This window comes from Macadamia integrifolia, unplaced genomic scaffold (genome assembly GCF_013358625.1).
Source record: "Macadamia integrifolia cultivar HAES 741 unplaced genomic scaffold, SCU_Mint_v3 scaffold3076, whole genome shotgun sequence".
NCBI classification, from domain to species: domain Eukaryota; kingdom Viridiplantae; phylum Streptophyta; class Magnoliopsida; order Proteales; family Proteaceae; genus Macadamia; species Macadamia integrifolia.
Genome location: NW_024869183.1, coordinates 1 through 18,361, shown reverse-complemented (window position 1 = coordinate 18,361; position 18,361 = coordinate 1). Strand labels below are relative to the sequence as shown.

Below are 18,361 nucleotides of genomic sequence, written 5' to 3'. Positions count from 1 at the left end.
GCATAGATAAAGGGTTTAGAAATACATGTAAATCGGGACTATAATTGACATAGGTTATAGACATGACGCGTATAATAGCGTGAAGAAGGTTGTTGATGAGTTTGGTTTCAATCGGAGCTCATTTTGGGCTACAAGTGGGTCATACAGGTGGGTCAGAGAACCCACTTGTGCAGTCTGCCTAGACTGACAGTTCATACAGGCGGGTCAAGAACCCATCAGTCTTACCCTCTGGTAGAACCCGAAAGGGTAGGTGTGACTGGCAGGTCACATCGACGGGTTAGACATCTGTCGGTCTTACCTGTCTGTAGACCCGAGAGGGTAGGTGTGACTGGTAGGTCACACCAGCGGGTTGAGGACCCTCTGGTCTTACCTGTTGGTTCTCTCGGATTTTGCTGTTTCCCTTTTTTTTTTTTATTACAACTCTTGAAACCCCAATAAGGTGATTTTCACATAATTTCCCACACATTCTAATTTTCATCTACTTGATTGTACCATGGATCTAAGACAACAACAAGATTTGGGGGAAGAAATCATACCATTACTTTAAAAAAAATCCAAAATCTTGGAATCCTCTTCCCAAACTCAAATGCCACTTCAATAATCACCAAATCTTTGTTTTCCTCCTCAAATACTTCAAAGAAATCATACAATGGCTTCATTATCCTCTAGATTTGAATATATACAAAGAGGGTTTCAGCAAATATCAAGGTTCATGGTGCTACTTACATCAAAATGAAGATCTCAAGTCATCGGATACTATTTCGACAACGGAAAGGTGAGGTGCGGCTCCGGAATCTAAGGGGTGAGCCTTTTTCCTCCTCCTTCTCTCCTTCTCTCCTTCTTCCCCTTTTCTCCCTCTTCTTTACTCTTCTCACCCATTTTGCTAAAAATCATAAATGAGGGAGAGACTGTTATAAAGCTATTTATACCCTAGTATTAGAAATACCTTTTAAGGTCCGTTTGGTTTTGTCCATTTATGGACCAAATAGCATTAAACTACATTTTTGGGCGAGGTAGCAATATCATCGAGCATACAAGATTTCATTACGACGAGGAGGCTGAGACACATGTGCTCATCCAAGCCGGGTATGCTGAGCTCCACAATACCCCAATAGGTGGGTAACACTGGTGGGTCTCGCACCTACCAGTGACACCCACCAGTTGGCCACACAAGCTAATCTTGCTATATATTGGAGGAAAATGGAGTCTTAACATGTACTTCACTCTCGTTATGTGTTGTGGACCAAGTTTCTATCATTCAATACGATATCGTACCTTTCATATTTATATATGACCTGGTGATATGTGCAAGGGCAAGGCTTAGGCGTGCGGATCATCTTGGGTACTGACTCAATCTCATCCGGCCACCCCGCATTTGACGTCACCCTTGCTATCATGTACCGCAAGGCACCGACATCAGCTCGTTATGATTCAGACACTGTTAGACCAAATCGAGCTAACCAATCAATAAATCGGGTTTAAAGAGCGGGGCTCTACAGCTTTTGTCACATCAATATTAATGCATATAAGGTACTCATTCTTAACATCCGACAAAATTGTAGAGATGATTTGCAGAGAGAGAGAGAGAGAGAGAGTTCATACCTAGAAGCACACTGGGTTTTGTGCAGAAGGCTTCGTCAATTCGCTCAAGGACGATGATGCTGCTAGAAGCGGAGGCCTCTTAGAATCACAACCTGATAAAAGTGATTATGAGGTGAGCTGTTGCTTTTATAGGGGGCTAGAATTACATGACTCAAATCTATTATCTATTGTGATGATCTCACCATCGAATCCCTTTAAGTGTAAAATGATGTTTTCGTCGAATCACGTCAATCTACCATGGTTTATTGTCATTGGCAACCAAACACAAAAATAATTATGGAATCACAATTCTACAGAAATATGTTCCATAGAATCATGCAATCAAGCACGCCCTAATTCATTGAATGATGACCCTTCCACTTGGTTCCATCAGATCAATAAGGTTGACTTTCGTCCTTGCTTGACGGTGGGTCATGTAATCTTTTTTTTCTTTTTTCAACCCCAAATATTATCTGGAACCCGGGGTGAGTCATGCAGTCAAACTCCCTTTTACCTTTGTACTCGAGGGCCAATTCCGTCCTACCCTAGAAAACCTTTGCACGCCTTCGTCACGTTTTTGGACTATCAAGAAGGAGAAACACCCTTGGCATCAGGAGCCTCTTCCATAAAGAAGTGGTGATGCTAAATGAAGCTCCCAAGTCCTAACCCGCAAGTGATTCCAAAATAAATTGCCGATTCCGATTTAAATCGGCGGCGTTCCACCGATCTGATCCATTATCTAATACATGGGTTTTGGTGAGGATGACGACAATGGTGATGGCAAATGGTCACGTGAAGTGAATGTGGCATTTTGAGTCTTTGGTTGGTGGCAACGGATCATCAGAGAATCAAACGGTCAAACCCCACTCTGTGGTTGGTGGTCTGGGAGATGATCATGGATGCTCCTCTTCCTATATTGATTGATCGAGTCATCTAAACTTTGATTGATTAGGAGATAAGGCCTCCTGCCTCGCTTTCAGCTTAACTCCCATATTCGTCTCTGGGCGCACCAGGTAAGATTCATGACTCATCATCCTTTATTGAATTCTCTCGAATTCATTCGAATTTTTGTTCAATTTGTTCTATTTTCATTTCTGTTTATTCAATCATGATTTTTATTACATTCGGATGCTATAATCTCATACTCTGCTCAACTGGGTAACCCATCTAATCGCCTTGGAGAGGTCAATTTCTTCAACTTCAAATGTGCTTGGTTTCTAAGATTCCATTTCTTCTTGGAGTTTTCAGCTTTTTTCTTGCCTGCCCATCTCTTCATTCTTGTTGCGATCACCTCAGCTCATCTAAATTGGGTCTCTGCCTTGAAAGAGGTCAATTTCTTCAACTTCAAATGTGCTTGGTTTCTGAGATTCCATTTCTTCTTGGAGTTTTCAGCTCTTTTATTGCCTACCCATCTCATCATTCTTGTTGAGATCAGCTGAGCTCATCTAAATTAGGTCTTTTGCTGCTTTCTGATTACTAGCTTCAAATTGAATTCTTTCTCTGTAGTTTGATGGAAGTTTTTGTTATCAGAACCATGACAATTTAGCTTTCTTTGCTTCGGGTTTGCTGACGCCCTAGAAATGCTCCATTGCAGACACTCAAACTATAAATATTGAAGCCATGGCTTACGCTTTCTCCATTTCTACAAGTAATGTTGGAATAATTAGACCTTTGGATGGTCGAAACCACATTGGCTTGAGACCATCAACCAATGTCAAGTTTGTTAATGCTCGGCGAACAATTAAGACACAAAACCGGCCTCTGCTGGTAATCAGAGCAAGTGAAGAGTGGGAACGCTCACCGGAGAAGTTGGGATTAAGTGATGAGGAATGTGAAGCTACTGTTGTGGCTGGAAATGTTCCTGAAGCACCACCCATTCCTCCTAAAGCTGCTGCACCATCTGGAACACCTGTTATCTCTCCACTCGTATGACTTTTTCATTCCTTACATTAACTGCTAGTTATGTTGTTTGGATGTCATAAATTACATTACTATGATAGTTTCCAAAGGGAGCCACATTGGTGAATTTGATGGAGTTAATAGGTTAGAATGAATTATCAAATCTGCAAACCAACAGCTGCTTGGTAATTGAATTTGTTTGAGATAGATAAGTTTTTGGTATTTTTGCCTGGTGATTTGATGGAGGGGTTTACTTTTATATATTATATAATGTGTTAATACTACCATTTTAGAGAAAGAACTGGTATTTTGTTTCAGCTACTCAGTAGGCGTCCTCGTCGTAATCGGAAGTCACCTGTACTGAGATCAGCTTTCCAGGAGACATCTATATCTCCTGCAAATTTTGTTTATCCACTTTTTATTCATGAAGGTTCGTAGTGACAGATGTTCTCTATCTTTATTTCATATGCTCTGTTCCAGAAGATTGTTTGTAATTTGTTTATCATTATTCTTTTATATATGGGCATGCATACATTTGCCTGTCTTATCCTGCAAAATTTTCAGGTGAAGAGGACAACCCAATTGGAGCCATGCCTGGATGTTATAGGTTGGGATGGAGACATGGACTCATAGAAGAGGTGACTAAACCTTATGCTAGTTCTAATGCTGCAATTAGGGAAATAAAGGAAAACTCAATTTGTACCACTGTATATCAGCACTGTACATGATCATCTCTGAGCAAAGTCGCTGTAATCTGTTCCTGTGGGTTATACCATGTTGGTTTCTATGAACAAGTGCTTGAGCTTAACATAGCTGTGTGGACTTTTATTGGGACCCCATGGGAAACATTGTCCACCTTTCTTCACTTTGAACATGGAGATTCTACTGTTTTCGGCATTATGTCAATTGCATTTGTTAAGTTTATTATAATACAGGTAAACAGAAGTTTGCCTACAAATTGTAGTATAACTTTATGCAGCAGATGATTGTGATGCTACACCAAATTCTCCCTCTTACCTGTTGCCCATGCTCATGAATAACTAAGAATTCACTTGTTGCAGGTTTACAAGGCCAGGGATGTTGGTATTAATAGTGTTGTGCTTTTCCCCAAAGTCCCAGAAGCTCTAAAGGTTTCTCTCTCTCTCTCTCTCTCTCTCTTCTTCTTCATTTTTTTTTTTTGGGCCAACGATGGGTATCTAGGCCTTTGGGCCTAACTAGTCCCGTGGGTCCATACTGGCCCGACAAACGCATGGACCGGGTCATACCGGTGTTGAATGAGAACCATTTAACTTTCAAATAAAGCAGTGAAGAGTACTAAACCCCACGTGTGAGTGGCCCAGGGAGGTAGGAGGAGTCGAACTTAGAACCACAGGCTTCTTGAGGTGAAGGTCCCTTGCCAACTTGGCTACCCCCTTGGGGTTTCTGTCTCTCTCTCATATAAATGTAAGGCTGCATACATTTGCCACTCCCAGACCCTGTAGTAGCAAGAGTCTTTTGCACTGGGTTGCTCTCTCTCTCTCTTTATATATATATATATATATATTTCTTCCCTATGACATAGAATGATGTGTGAATATTTTTATCTTTGTCACTTAAGTCTCCTACTGGAGATGAAGCATACAATGACAATGGTCTAGTGCCTCGGGCAATACGGCTTCTCAAAGACAAGTACCCTGACATTGTAAGTAATTATTTATGCACCATCTTTTGTGTTTTTCTCTTCATGTAGAATTTTGGCAGTTATTTAGGCCTTTCAATTTCACTCTTTAGGTCATCTACACTGATGTTGCATTGGATCCTTATTCCTCTGATGGACATGATGGCATTGTTCGAGAAGATGGTATGATGGATTCTCAAATTTCAATTTTCACCCATCTGAATCTCTTCATGAACCTTAGTTATTGAATTTTAACCTCTGGACTTAAGTTGGTTTATACCATTGAGTATTAAGAATTACCTTTTTTTATTTTTTTATTTTACAATGAATAACTCAATATTTCATTAGTACCTTGAAACCTATTTATTAGTAAACAAAATTAGTTTCCACTCTTTGCACGTGGGCAGATCTGGTATGGTTTCAGACTATCCAGAACACCACTTGATTGACCTAGCCTCAACCCTAACCTGACCAGAACTGCAAATATGATGGGCTAGGTAAGAAACTAACCAGGTTGGGGCAGGGTAGAAGATGCAGAGAAACATAATATTAAGAGTAAGCAAATGGATAATGAAGGCATAGAAATAGGCTACAGAATATCAGCTCTTACTAAGAGGTATTGGTTTTGTGCAACCTGAATGCAATATGGGCCTACCAAATGATGAAATTGGAGCCTGACTGAAAACTGAGTAACCCTCGCCAAACATCCCCCTTTAGGAGTGGTGCAATTCTGGATGGGTAATGCATTCACCCCAGCCTATAACCATTCCTACAATTAAGCATATAACTTTGCATTTTGTTGCCATGGTTGCATTCTAGAGACAAGTAGTTTCCAAATTAGTGTCATTGTCTTGGATGCAAAATTTTTCAGGGACCTGTGTTGTTTGATTTATTTCGTTATAAGTGGGAACCATTAGTTTTTCTTAGGAATGGACAAGGAAACAAAATAGTCTATGTGGATATTGGTTAGGTACTTTAAGATCAGTATTAGATATATTTTTCTTTCCTTGGAAGAAGTCGTTATTCTTTATACATCCAAATGTCAGATTTGTCTGGTTATGTTTTTGGTCCTTTGTTATATATGATCCCATATTACAGAAACACACCTCTTATTTGGGATCATCCACATTCTCATATACAAATGACTCGATGTACATTTTAAACAATGAGATGGAATTAAAAAGTGAGGCTCCTGGTTAAACATTAATCATATTAACTTATCTCTTATCAACAAAATCTTACACCACTTTGGTTCAGCTACACAAATCCTATATTTCTAATCTACTTTGTTGAGGGCCATGTCCTCTGTTTAATCATGAACCTCAATGTTGTAATCACTACCTCGACCTAAGTTGTTCGGCCTTACCCTAGTCTTTGCTGCTTTCAAGTTGGACCATATCAGTTGTTCTCAATTGAGCAGTGATAGGCTCCTTGCACATGATTTTGGCCTCTCAATTGAATTTCGCTTACCTTTTTACTGGTTGATTATACAGATTCTATCCCTATATTCCAGTTCATTCATTCAAGATTTTCTCTTTTACTCATTCTATGCTTTATATAGAATCTCTTTTTTGCTGCCATCTTATAGATTTTCCTGTCAATTGTCATGGATGTTTCAATTATGGAATTTAGGAGAAACCAATTGATTGGTTGGAAACCAATTTGTAGAGCTAATAAGGACAGGGCTTTATGTAGTGTGTCACCATGTTTTGAAAGATGGAAATATTATTCTTTTGACAAAGTGACTGGTGATTTGCAGTAGATTTGACACAAGGTAATCAGTTCTATGTATGGATCTTGACCCTTGTGAAACTCTGTCTTGGATGATACAAACAATCTTGTACAGAGAAGAGAAGAAAAAGGGAGAGAAAGAGAGACTATGATTGTGGAGTAAGGGGAGTCCCAATCGATTAGAGTGGGGCTGCCCTCCTTCATTCATTAAATATAATAGCTATTACTGGTCCTACTAGGAATACGAAAGAACCTAATAGCTATTACAAGCCCTACTAGGAAGGAACAAAATAGAAAACTAATAGTGATTGCTAACTTCTAATTGTATTCCGTCCTAATAGGACTAGGTGAACCCACAGTCCTAATAGGACTTCGAAAACCCAAACCTGTATTCTTAATAGGACTAGGAAAACCCAAGGGGGGGGGAGTATGTGACTTACACAAAATGCCTCTTTTCGCTCTATAGAATTCTAACACTCCCCCTCAAGCTAGAGTATAAAAATAGAAAAAGAAAGCTCTAACTTGGACCAACAAGAACTCTAATGAGCATATAGAGAATTCCAATCAGCCATCATAAAGCCATCAACAACTCCAAAAGCAACGAAAACCCTTCCAAAGACGGCACTCCAACACCAACGAAAGCTCTTCCCAAAGAAGGCAGTCCAAAAGCAACAAAAGCCCTTCTCAAAGAAGGCACTCCAAGTCTCCAACACCAATGAAAGCCCTTCCCAAAGAAGGCAGTCCATTAGCAACAAAAGCTCTTCCAAAGTAGGCACTCCAATAGCACCGAAAGCCCTTCCCAAAGAAAGCACTACCATATAATCTCAAAATAGAAGTGTAGCATCCAATTGCTACATTAAAAGACCTTCCTAAAGAGGGCACTGCAACAAAAACTACAAATCCCAATAGCTACAACAAAAGCACTCACGAGCCTCAAATAAAGATCTCTCAAACAGATTTCTCACAAAAAATTCCACAGATAAATAGGCAGGTTTAGGTCGTTGGAGACCAAACAACATCAGGTTGTTAAATATAACAAACAATATCATGTTTGCTGAATATACCATCTTTAAAAAATAAAATAGTTGTTGAGGAAAAACATAAGCAAATACATCTTCAAACGAAATAATCTTGAGCATATAATAATTTGAATCTCCCCCTCACGTGTAGTAGTCACAAGGATAAATAATTTCCAACAACCATCACAAAGAATCCCAAAACCAAGAGCACCACACAAGACAAATAATTTCCAATCTCCCCCTGACAGTAGTAAATCGCTTCTTCAGCAACAATCGGCTCAGGACAAATTCAGAAATAGAAGACACGAACAAAATCAGGTATGATTTGCATCAAACCTTCATTGAAACCCTAGTTCTTATTTTTCTTAGATCTAGAGCTTCACTAGTAGCATTACCTTTGAATGACTCTTAAACCAGCGACTTGTTAAGCTCTGATACCATGTAAAGAGAGGAGAAGAAAAAAAGAGAGAAAAGAGACCTGCTATTGTGGAGCAAAGGGAGTCCTAATCGATTAGATTGGGGTTGCCCTCCTTCATCATTAAATAGAATCGCTATTATAAGTCCTGTTATGAATATAAAGGAACCAATAGTTATTGCAAGTCCTACTAGGAATAGGAAAGAACCAAATAACTATAGCAAGTCCTACCATGAATAGGAAAGAACAAAGTATAACAAAATAGGAAACTAATACTAATTGCTAAACTCATAGTTTTTAAGGAGTTAAGGCAACGGAGGCGTTTGAGGGTCTTTCGGAGCGCCTTAGCGATAAGGCGGGCATAAAACGTCGCCTTATTGACTAAAGCGTTTTTGTGTAATTTTTTTATAAAACCAATCTATTTGGCTCAAATCCTAGTTGAATCCTATTACTCATATGCATAGTTTTTAAGGCGATAAGGTGACAGAGACGTTTGAGGGTCTTTCAGAGTGCCTTAGCGATAAGGCGGGCATAAAGCGTCGCCTTATCGACTAAAGCGTTCCTGTGTAATTTTTTTATAAAACCAATCTATTTGACTCAAATCTTAGTTGAATCCTATTACTCATATGTTAAATAAATATTAAAGGTTCATATTCATACCAATGTAAGATATTCATCAAGAAAACAAATCAATAAAGTGAATAAACTAAGTTCATCTTCATCAATCATCAATCATTAATCATCATAACATATTAACATATAAAATAAATACATAATTATGAAACAAAATTATAAATATAAAGAAAAGAAGACATAAAAATACAAGTATTTATTATACTTACCTCTATGATGCCAAAATGAGTGCCTAAGTCCTAAGGTCATCCACTATATTTCTACTCCCGTCAAAGAAGAATGAAACTCACTGCTGTTGGAGCAAAATGACCGTTGTCGGAGCAAAATTGTCGCCTGGATCAGTGGTTCTTCCTTGTTCCTTGATTCATTCTCAAAGCCTTTTCTTAAAACCCTTGACAAAATCCAAACCCTGTTTGTGAATTGTGTTTTTGTTTTGTTTGTTTTGGTTATTTTTGATGGAGTAAAGCTGATCCCATACATCTCGAGTGTTAACAAAACCATACACCTACCATTAAACAATCTATATTTGAAATCTTCATCAAGTAATTTTAAAATGTGTTTTTAAAAAAAAAAATCCCATAAGACGCCACTTCACATAAGGCGGAGCACTGCTTTACCATCTCTAGACCGCATCAGCGCTATGGTGCTGCTAAGGCGTCGCCTAACCAGCGCCTTAAAAACTATGCTCATATGTTAGATAAATATTAAAGGTTTATATTCATATCAATGTAAGATATTCATCAAGAAAACAAATCAAAAGTGAATAAACTAAGTTCATCTTCGTCAATCATCAACCATCATAACATATTAATATATAATATAAATACATAATTATGGAACAAAATTATAAATATAAAAAAAAGAAGACAAAAAATACAAGTATTTATTATACTTACCTCTATGATGCCAAAATAAGTGCCGAAGCCCTAAGGTCATCCACTATATTTCTACTCCTGTCAAAGAAGAATGAAGCTCACCGTTGCAGAAGCAAAATGGTCGCCTGGATCAGTGGTTCTTCCTTGTTCCTTGATTCCTTCTCAAAGCCCTTTCTTAAAACCCTTGACAAAATCCAAACCCTGTTTGTGAATCGTATTTTCGTTTTGTTTGTTTTGGTGGAGTAAAGCTGATCCCATACATTTCAAGTGTTAACAAAACCATACACCTACCAATAAAAAATCTATATTTGGAATCTTCATCAAGTAATTTTAAAATGTTTAAAAAAAAAAAAAACCCATAAGACGCCACTTCACGTAAGGCGGAGCACTGCTTTACCATCTCTAGATCGCATCAGTGCCGATGCCTTAGCAGCGCCTTAAAAACTATGGCTAAACTACTTCGATGTTAGCTCTAATACTAATTGCTGAACTACTTCGGTGTTAGCTCCTTTGAGAAGATTTGAAAAGCTATTTACTTCGATGTTAGTTCTAAACTTGGTCGCCTCCACCTTCGCAAGGCGTCTGACTCCCCAAAGAATAGGCGTATTGTTACCTCCTGGGGTCTCCTTTCCTCCCTTGCCCCTAGCTCTCCCCCCCTTGGTGTATCCTCTTGGTTGTTTTAGGTTGGCTCGGCTGGAATTATTTCCCTTGGTAGGCCTCCTCTCGGCCTTTCCTTTCTTGTAGGCTTTGTTTGCCTCCCCCCTTTTTCCCCCCTTTGTATATTCTCTTCTCTGTTTGGTAATGAAATTATTTATCCATCCAAAAAAAAAAAAAAAAAAAACTAATTGCTAACTTCTAATTGTATTCAGTCCTAATAGGACTAGGAAAACCCACAATCCTAATAGGACTAAGGGAACCCAAACCTATAGTCCTAATAGGACTAGGGAAACTCAAGGGAAGAGTTTGCAACTTGCGTAGACTCCTCCTTTCTCACGGTAGACTTCTAAAAAATCTTATCATACACTTGGTAGAGAATAGAACTATAGTGGGTTTAATTTGCATTGGGTCCTAACATATTCTAATTTGATCCGAAAATGAATATGTTGGATCTTTTTGTAAATTGTGTATAAGAGTTGAATTGTATTATAGGGGTATTTCTGTCTTGCACTCAATTCTGGAATGTTCCACTCTATATTATAAATAAAGGAGGCTTGTGTCCTATCTAGCATGAGTCATTATTCCATTCAACATGGAATCAGAGCCTTGTAGCCAAACCCTAAGGGCTCTTATCTCCCTCTCTCTTTCTTGGTTTTTGTACTCAATGCCTCCCACCTGCACCTCCCTCCATCTCTCTCTCACCTCTTCTATCGTCTTCCTCTCTCGGTGCTAGTCTCTTAAACCACCAAGAGTGGCCTCTAGTCCTTCCATTTTTCTTCTTGGGCTCTCAGATCTCTCCTCTCTAATGATCTAAGAGACCCAATTCACTCCTTTATTGATTTTTGGGGTTTCTCACCCTGGTCGACTTTTGATAGCAAGTTTGTCCTTCCCTATATGATTCATCGGTCGGCTTGAAGATGACTTTGTTTGGTGCTATTTATCCTTGTTGTGGTGTGTATTAGCCACGTTACCATCTCAGGACTCTATTGTAGAGCTATACCCAGAATCGAATTTTATCAGGGTTTATCCCTTTATCAATTTTTTTTTCCTGCTTTTTGGTGCTTCTGTTACTTGCGTTGGGTGTATCAGTGTGTTCCAGCAATTCTTCTTCACTACAACCTCTTTGAGTGGTAACTATGTCAGATATTTCGACTGCAACCACTGGTGGTTGTGATGGAAACTCTTCTGGCACTTTTCCAGCATTCATTATGTATGTTATTAAGCTCGATGGTACCACCTATCTGATGTGGTCACGTTTGTGTAGCATCTCTGTTAAATCCCATGGTCTCAATGGGTATCTCACAGGGACTGCTACGAAGCCTATTGGTATAGGTTCAAATGTTGACAATTTCCTGGTTATGGCTTTTCTTACCAGTTCGATGCAACCACAGATTTCTCATGGCTATCTCCTTCTTGATTCCGCTGCCAAGGTATGGAAATCTGCGCAGGATGCTTATTCCCAGGTTGGGAATGATGTATAGGTCTTCGAACTCCGTAAGAATGTACATGATCTCAAATAGGGAGAATTAACTCTGTCACAATACTACTCTGATCTACGGTATCTGTGTCAGGAGTTAGATTTCTATAAGGAGTTTCAACCTACCTTGATTGCTGATGTTGTCAAGTTCCGGAAGTAGGAAGACAAGAATTGGGTGTACGACTTCTTGATAGGACTCAATGTCACATATAATAACATTTGTGCCCATGTTTTGAGTCATGATCCCTTTCCCACTAGAGAGCAGTCTTATGCTATGGTTCAGCTTGAAGATAGCCGTCGGATTAATATGTTTCCGCAGCTAAGCGCTACTCCTAAAAGATTGTCCCTTATCTGGCACCCAAACCCACAGTGACACCCCCAGTTTGGTGGTTCTTCTACTAAGGCTCTTGTGAAATGTAACTATTGTGGTGAGGAACGCCATACCAAAGAACACTATTGGAAATTCTATAGTCGCCCTGCTAATGCTTCTGGTAAGTGTCGTGGAAAGGGACGTGGGAACTTAAACTCTAATCAGGCCAGCCACACTGACGCATTTGACTCTACACTGCCTGCTTCTCTCTCCTCTGAGGAGCTATTTGCATTCTGATGTTTTTTGACCGTAATGGAGTCTCCTTAACCTGCATATGCTATTACTGCTTCCACTGTGGATTTTGACCCTTCCAATTCAGTATTCCTTTTTGCGATCATAGTGCCTCTGACTCCTTTTAGTGGATCATTGACTCCAGGGCATCAGATCATATAACAGTTTTTACCCCACTTTTCTCTAATATTGTCCTTGCTCTAGTACAGATAGTGTTCGTTTAGCAAATGGAACCCATTCCTCTATCTCTGGAGAGGGTTATGTTTGTTGCTCACCTACTTTATCAGTTTCCTCAATTTTACATGTTTTCCTAATAATTCTCTATCCATTAGTAGCATTACCTCCAATTTCAATTGCTAAGTCACGTTGTAATTTTTTTTTTTCTTTCATTATGTTTTTCAAGACTTGGTGATAGGTGCGTGGTGGTCTGTATCTTTTGGATGATGGATCTTTTTCAGTCTCTGGTCAGGCTCTTCAGATTTCCTACTTGTTTCCTTCTGAGTTACTACAATGGCACCGACGTTTGGGACATCTCCCCTTTGGAACTTCAGCTAGGATTTTCCATCTTTAAAAATTGTAATTCGAGTGATTTTTTTTTGTGAGGCATGTGTTTTGACAAAGAAAACTTGAATAAACTATTTTGTTTTGGGTAATAGAAGTGACACTTTATTTTCTTTAGTACTTTCTGATATCTGGGTCCTTCCCGCACTATCTGTTAATGGCTTTTGATGGTTTGTCACTTTTATTGACTGTCACTCATAGACTACATGGGTCTATATGATGTGGCATAAAGGAGAGGTCAGCATTTTCAGAATTTTCACTGCATGGTGCAAACTCAGTATGGGGTCAATATTAAGGTTCTCCGGAGGGATGGACAATGGCCGTGAATTTTTTGTGGGCTCATACCAAAAATACCTTGCGTCTTATGGGATGTACAACAAACCTGTTGCCACCCTTGCTCAAAATAGTGTTTCCGAACAAAAGAATCGGCAACTGTGTGAAGTAGCCAGATCTCTTATGTTTGAGATGCGTGTTCCCCACCGCCCAATACTAGAGTGATGAGATCCTTAAGACTACTCTTTTGATCAACTGGATGCCCTCTCAGGTCTTTGGATTCTACTGTCAGTTTGATCTCCTTTGGGGTTCTACGGACTTTCCTATTCCACCAAAGGTCTTCGGGTGTGCATGTTATGCTTAAGATTATCACCCTAATGGGAAATTCGATCCTGTGGTCTTCGATGTATTTTTCAGGGATATTATTCTTCTCAGAAGGGCTACCACTGTTACCATCCTCCTTCCTGGCATTGGTTTGTTGTTATGGAGTTTGTGTTCAACGAGTCCGCCTTACACTACTTTACGCTACCTCTTTAAGGGAAGCCTTCTTCCACACTTGAAGATGTGTCACCTCCTTCTAGTCCTCTTGTTGCTACCCCACAAGTTGCTGCTGAAGTTCTATCTTACCAATAGATTCTTTAGATTCTCCAGTTGAGGGGGAGACTGTCTCGATTTCAGAACAACTAGAGACACGGGTTTTTGTTCGAAGGAGGGCAAGATTACCACTACCATTACTTTACCACGCAAATTTGCGGCTTCTGACACATTTGCTTCCTCTAGATTTTTGTAACCGTCTTCCCTCCTGTAATGTTGGCTCTCTTGATGGCGTTAAGTTTGTGTATTATGACTCTCTTTTTCCCTCCTATTTAGTTTTGTGTCTTCTTTATCATCTGTCTCTATTCTCTAGACCTGGCATGAAGCCATTGCGATGTCATAGTGGAAGGTAGCTATGGTTGAGGAGATGCAAGTGAAAAAGAAAGAAACATTGAAGCTGGTCCATGTTCCTCAACAGAAGAAGACAGTTGAATGATAGTTGTCAAGGCGTCGCGTTAGTGTCTAGCTGTTTTGTCTGGGGCCTAGGCTACTGTCGTGACCTATACTAAGCATATGGACAAAATCAATGTGTATGATTTTTTAGCTGGTTTGACTGTTGAATATGATCAGATTCATGTCCAGGTACTTAATAGATCTCCCTTCCCTACTTTGGAACAACCCTTTGTTTTGGCTCATATGGAGGAGTGTCGTCGTATCTTTATGCTTCATCCTCCCATTACTGAAAACTCAGCCCTACAGACTGGTTCCTCTACTGCTTCTAAGGGAATAAATCGCACTGGTGACACCACCAAGGAGGTTGTTAAATGTGAGCACTACAACAAGCCATACTATACCAAGGAAACATGTTGGAAGCTTCGTGGAAAACCTGCTGATTTTTAGGCAAAGCGTGCTCGTGATTGATCTAAATCGAAATCCAATCAGGCTCAGACTATTGACACACCACCTGTAACCGATATAGGCCTCTCCCAGGAGGAACCCCAGGCTTTCAGGTGTATGCAAAGGGCTTCTGATTCATCAACTCCTACCAATTTAGTCCCTTCAGGTTCCAACTTTGCTCATTCAGGTATTTTATTTGGTGGTCATTGTGCATCGATAGTCTCCAGTCCTTGGATTATTGACTCTGGTGGCACGGATCATATGGTTGGCTCTTCTAGCTTATTTCACCAGTATTCACCCACCTTTGGCAGAGATAAAGTTAGGGTAGCAGATGGCATCCTATTATATCTCTCTGAAAAGTGTTCTATTCAATATTTTTTTCTCTCTTTATCTTCAGTTTTACATATCCCTAATTGTACTAGTAATTTGCTATATATTAGTAGCCTTACTAAGGACTTAAATTGTAAAATAAACTTTTTTCCTTTCCATTACATTTTTCAGGATCTAGTAACTGGGAAGACGATTGGATGTGGTAAGTTGTAGGGTGGTCTTTATTTTCTTGATGATGGTTGTCTCCTTACGGCTGCAGCTTTTATCACCCCTCATCACCTACACTCTGCTTCCTCTGATTTATGTCAATGTCACTGTCGCTTAGGACATCCACCAGTTGGGACCTTATCTATTTTACTTCTACATTTAGTTAAACATTGTACTCAAGGATTAAAGTATCGGTATCGGTCTCCATATCGATTGACCAAAATTAAGATACGTATCGGAGGGTATCATATCGTATCGGAGATACGCTAAGATACACACATAAATGGATATGAAACACTTTTTAAACACTTGCATAAAAAATTTGTTAAAAAAAGCTATTGATAACATGTATTATGCATAAACACTAAATTAAGGTTATCACACTAAGAATTCAAGGTTTGTAGTTGTCCTATAAATGTAATATCCTTGTTCCCAACCGTGATTTCCACTTTAGTTAGAGAGAAATATGGCTGGTAGCAACTTTGGAACAAAAACCCCTCAAAAAATCGTGTTTTCTGAAAAAATACCAATCTTAGCCATTATATGACCATAGCACACTGTATCGATACATACAGATAGTCAGATACTCACCGATGCATACTGATTGATACATACCGATACTCACTGATAGGTACTGATACTCATCGATATATACTGATCGATACATACAAATACTCATTGATACGTACCGATACATACTGAAACGTATATTTCACCTCGATTTTATATTTTTCATAGAGTATCAGTACGTATCGATAGTGTATTGGTGCATATCGGTATGTATCCTAGGATATATATCGATACAAAAGGATTTTGAAAATTTCATGTATCGTATTGGTGTGTATCGTATTGGTAGGCTAAATTTAAGATACGTATCGGAGGGTATCGTATCGGTATCGGAGATACTTTAAATCATGATTGTACTAGAGATGATTTTTTTGAGGCTTGTACTCTGGCTAAATAGACTCGTTACAATTATTTACCATTAAATAAAAGTTCTTCAATCTTTCATTTGGCTCATTCTAATGTGTGTGGTCGGTCTCGCCGGACATCTATTTCTGAGAAACGAGGGCTTATGTCTACTCTAGAACTACTTGGGTGTATATGATGCAATACAAAAGTGAAGTTTTCAGTTGTTTTTAAGGGGTCCACAAGATGATTTAGACTCAGTTCAATGCCACCCTGAAGATTCTCCATAGTGATGATGGAAGAGAGTACATGGAGGGTTAGTTTAGAAAATACCTTGTTGACCGTGGGGTTCTTTTTTAGTCAAGTTGTGTTGGTACTCCTGCTCAAAATGGAGTTTCCGAATGCGAGAATAAACACTTGCTAGATATTTCTCGAGCCATGTTTGCTAGATAGGTCCCATGTCAGTATTGAAGCGATGTTGTCCTCACTGTTGCTTACTTGGTCAACCATATACCTACTCGTGCTCTCAAGTTTCAAACTCTTGTTGATGTTCTTTAAGGAAATTCATCCTTCCTAGTTCCTCCAAAGACTTTTGGATGTGCCTGTTTGTTAGGGTTATGGGATGAATTCCAACCAATTTGGCGTAGTAAAAAGTAGAACGTGGTGGCTAGATCCAGTGCTAAATTAGAATTTTGTGCCATGGCACAAAGAATTTGCGAGTTGTGGTTACGCGCTTTATTGGATGATATTGGTGTACCTGTTCATCATCCTATGATGCTCTATTGTGATAATAAGGCTGCAATTTGTATTGTTCATAACACAGTATAACATGACCGTACCAAGCATGTGGAGATCGACAAACTCTTCATGAAGTACAGTTGGATGCTGGTTTCATTTGTGTTCCCTTTGTGAAGTCCGGTGATCAGTTAGCTGATGTGTTCACTAAGGGGTTAGCAGGAAAGATGTTTCATCCTTGTTTAGTCAAGTTGGGCATGCGTGATAATTATATGCCAACTTGAGGGAGAATGTTGAATCATGTAACTAATGCCGTAGGGGCATTCTAGGCTGTTCCCCCTTCCACTGACCCTAATTAATGAGGGGCGGTGGAAGGGGGGCATACTTGTAATTTTCCTTTTGCTTTGCTTATTATAAATAAAGGCTTGAGTGGTCTCATTATTCACTCAAGCATTCTATCCTAGTTTGGCTGTTAATAGTTCTCAATATCTTGCAGGAGTTATAATGAACGATGAAACAGTTCATCAGTTATGTAAACAGGCTGTCTCGCAGGTAACCTCAGAAGATTATATATAAATTGGTAGTGTATCTACATTCTTCGGAGTTCATTCCCTAAATTTTTTGTTAATTAATCATCTTGTTATTTTTATTAGGCCCGAGCAGGAGCTGACGTTGTCAGTCCAAGTGACATGATGGATGGTCGTGTGGGAGCCATTCGGGCAGCTCTGGATGCTGAAGGTTTTCAAAATGTGTCTATCATGTCATATACAGCAAAGTAAGTTGCTTGTGCTTTATCACTATCCCTAGTTTCTTGTGCTTTATCACTATCCCTATTCATCTCCTTGTGTTTTATATTAGCAATCTATTTTTATCAAAAAATTTCATTTAACTTTTAGATAGATTTAGGTGTTAAGAGTCAGGTATATTACAAGGACTAACTGAGAGCAACTCTGAAGAGGTTCAAAAACAGTGTCTCATGTTTTATGGTTTCTGCTATATCTTTATTCGGTCCCAAATGAAATCAATGGCTTACTTTTCTCTAAAACCAGTTCTGTTGTTTATCACTTTTAAATTTCTATAGGCTAACAAGCTTTTATCACTCCAAGATTATTGAAACTAATTGGTCACTTTTTTCTGCAAGTATTTTCAGTTTCTCATCTCTTTTAAGTAAATTGAGAACAGGTTCCCAACTTCTATAATTAATGGGCTTCAATTCCCTGAATTAACTATTTCATCTGTTACAATATCCTAAATTGATGTTGCTAAAGGGAATAAACTTATCATGTATCTACTCATGGAGTTGCTTTCTCCAATATCACTTGTCGGTCGTTCCTCTTTCTATGGAACTGTTTTTCCATCTTAATAGTTGT

At 39.0% G+C, this 18,361-nt stretch overlaps 1 protein-coding gene across 2 annotated transcripts; it reads left to right on the top strand.

Moving 5' to 3' along the window:
* Positions 1 to 2,437: 2,437 nt before the first annotated feature.
* On the top strand, positions 2,438 to 17,766 carry LOC122067710 (delta-aminolevulinic acid dehydratase, chloroplastic-like; the record flags this gene model as incomplete). 2 transcript variants are annotated; one of them, XM_042631549.1, is given in 10 exon segments in its annotated part: positions 2,675 to 2,739; positions 2,830 to 2,909; positions 3,176 to 3,507; positions 3,799 to 3,910; positions 4,045 to 4,118; positions 4,542 to 4,610; positions 5,078 to 5,161; positions 5,251 to 5,320; positions 17,488 to 17,543; positions 17,645 to 17,766. In XM_042631549.1, coding segments are annotated over 10 exon segments (1,049 nt in total), but the record flags the coding sequence as incomplete, so codon positions are not given.
* Between the last annotated feature and the right edge of the window lie 595 nt (positions 17,767 to 18,361).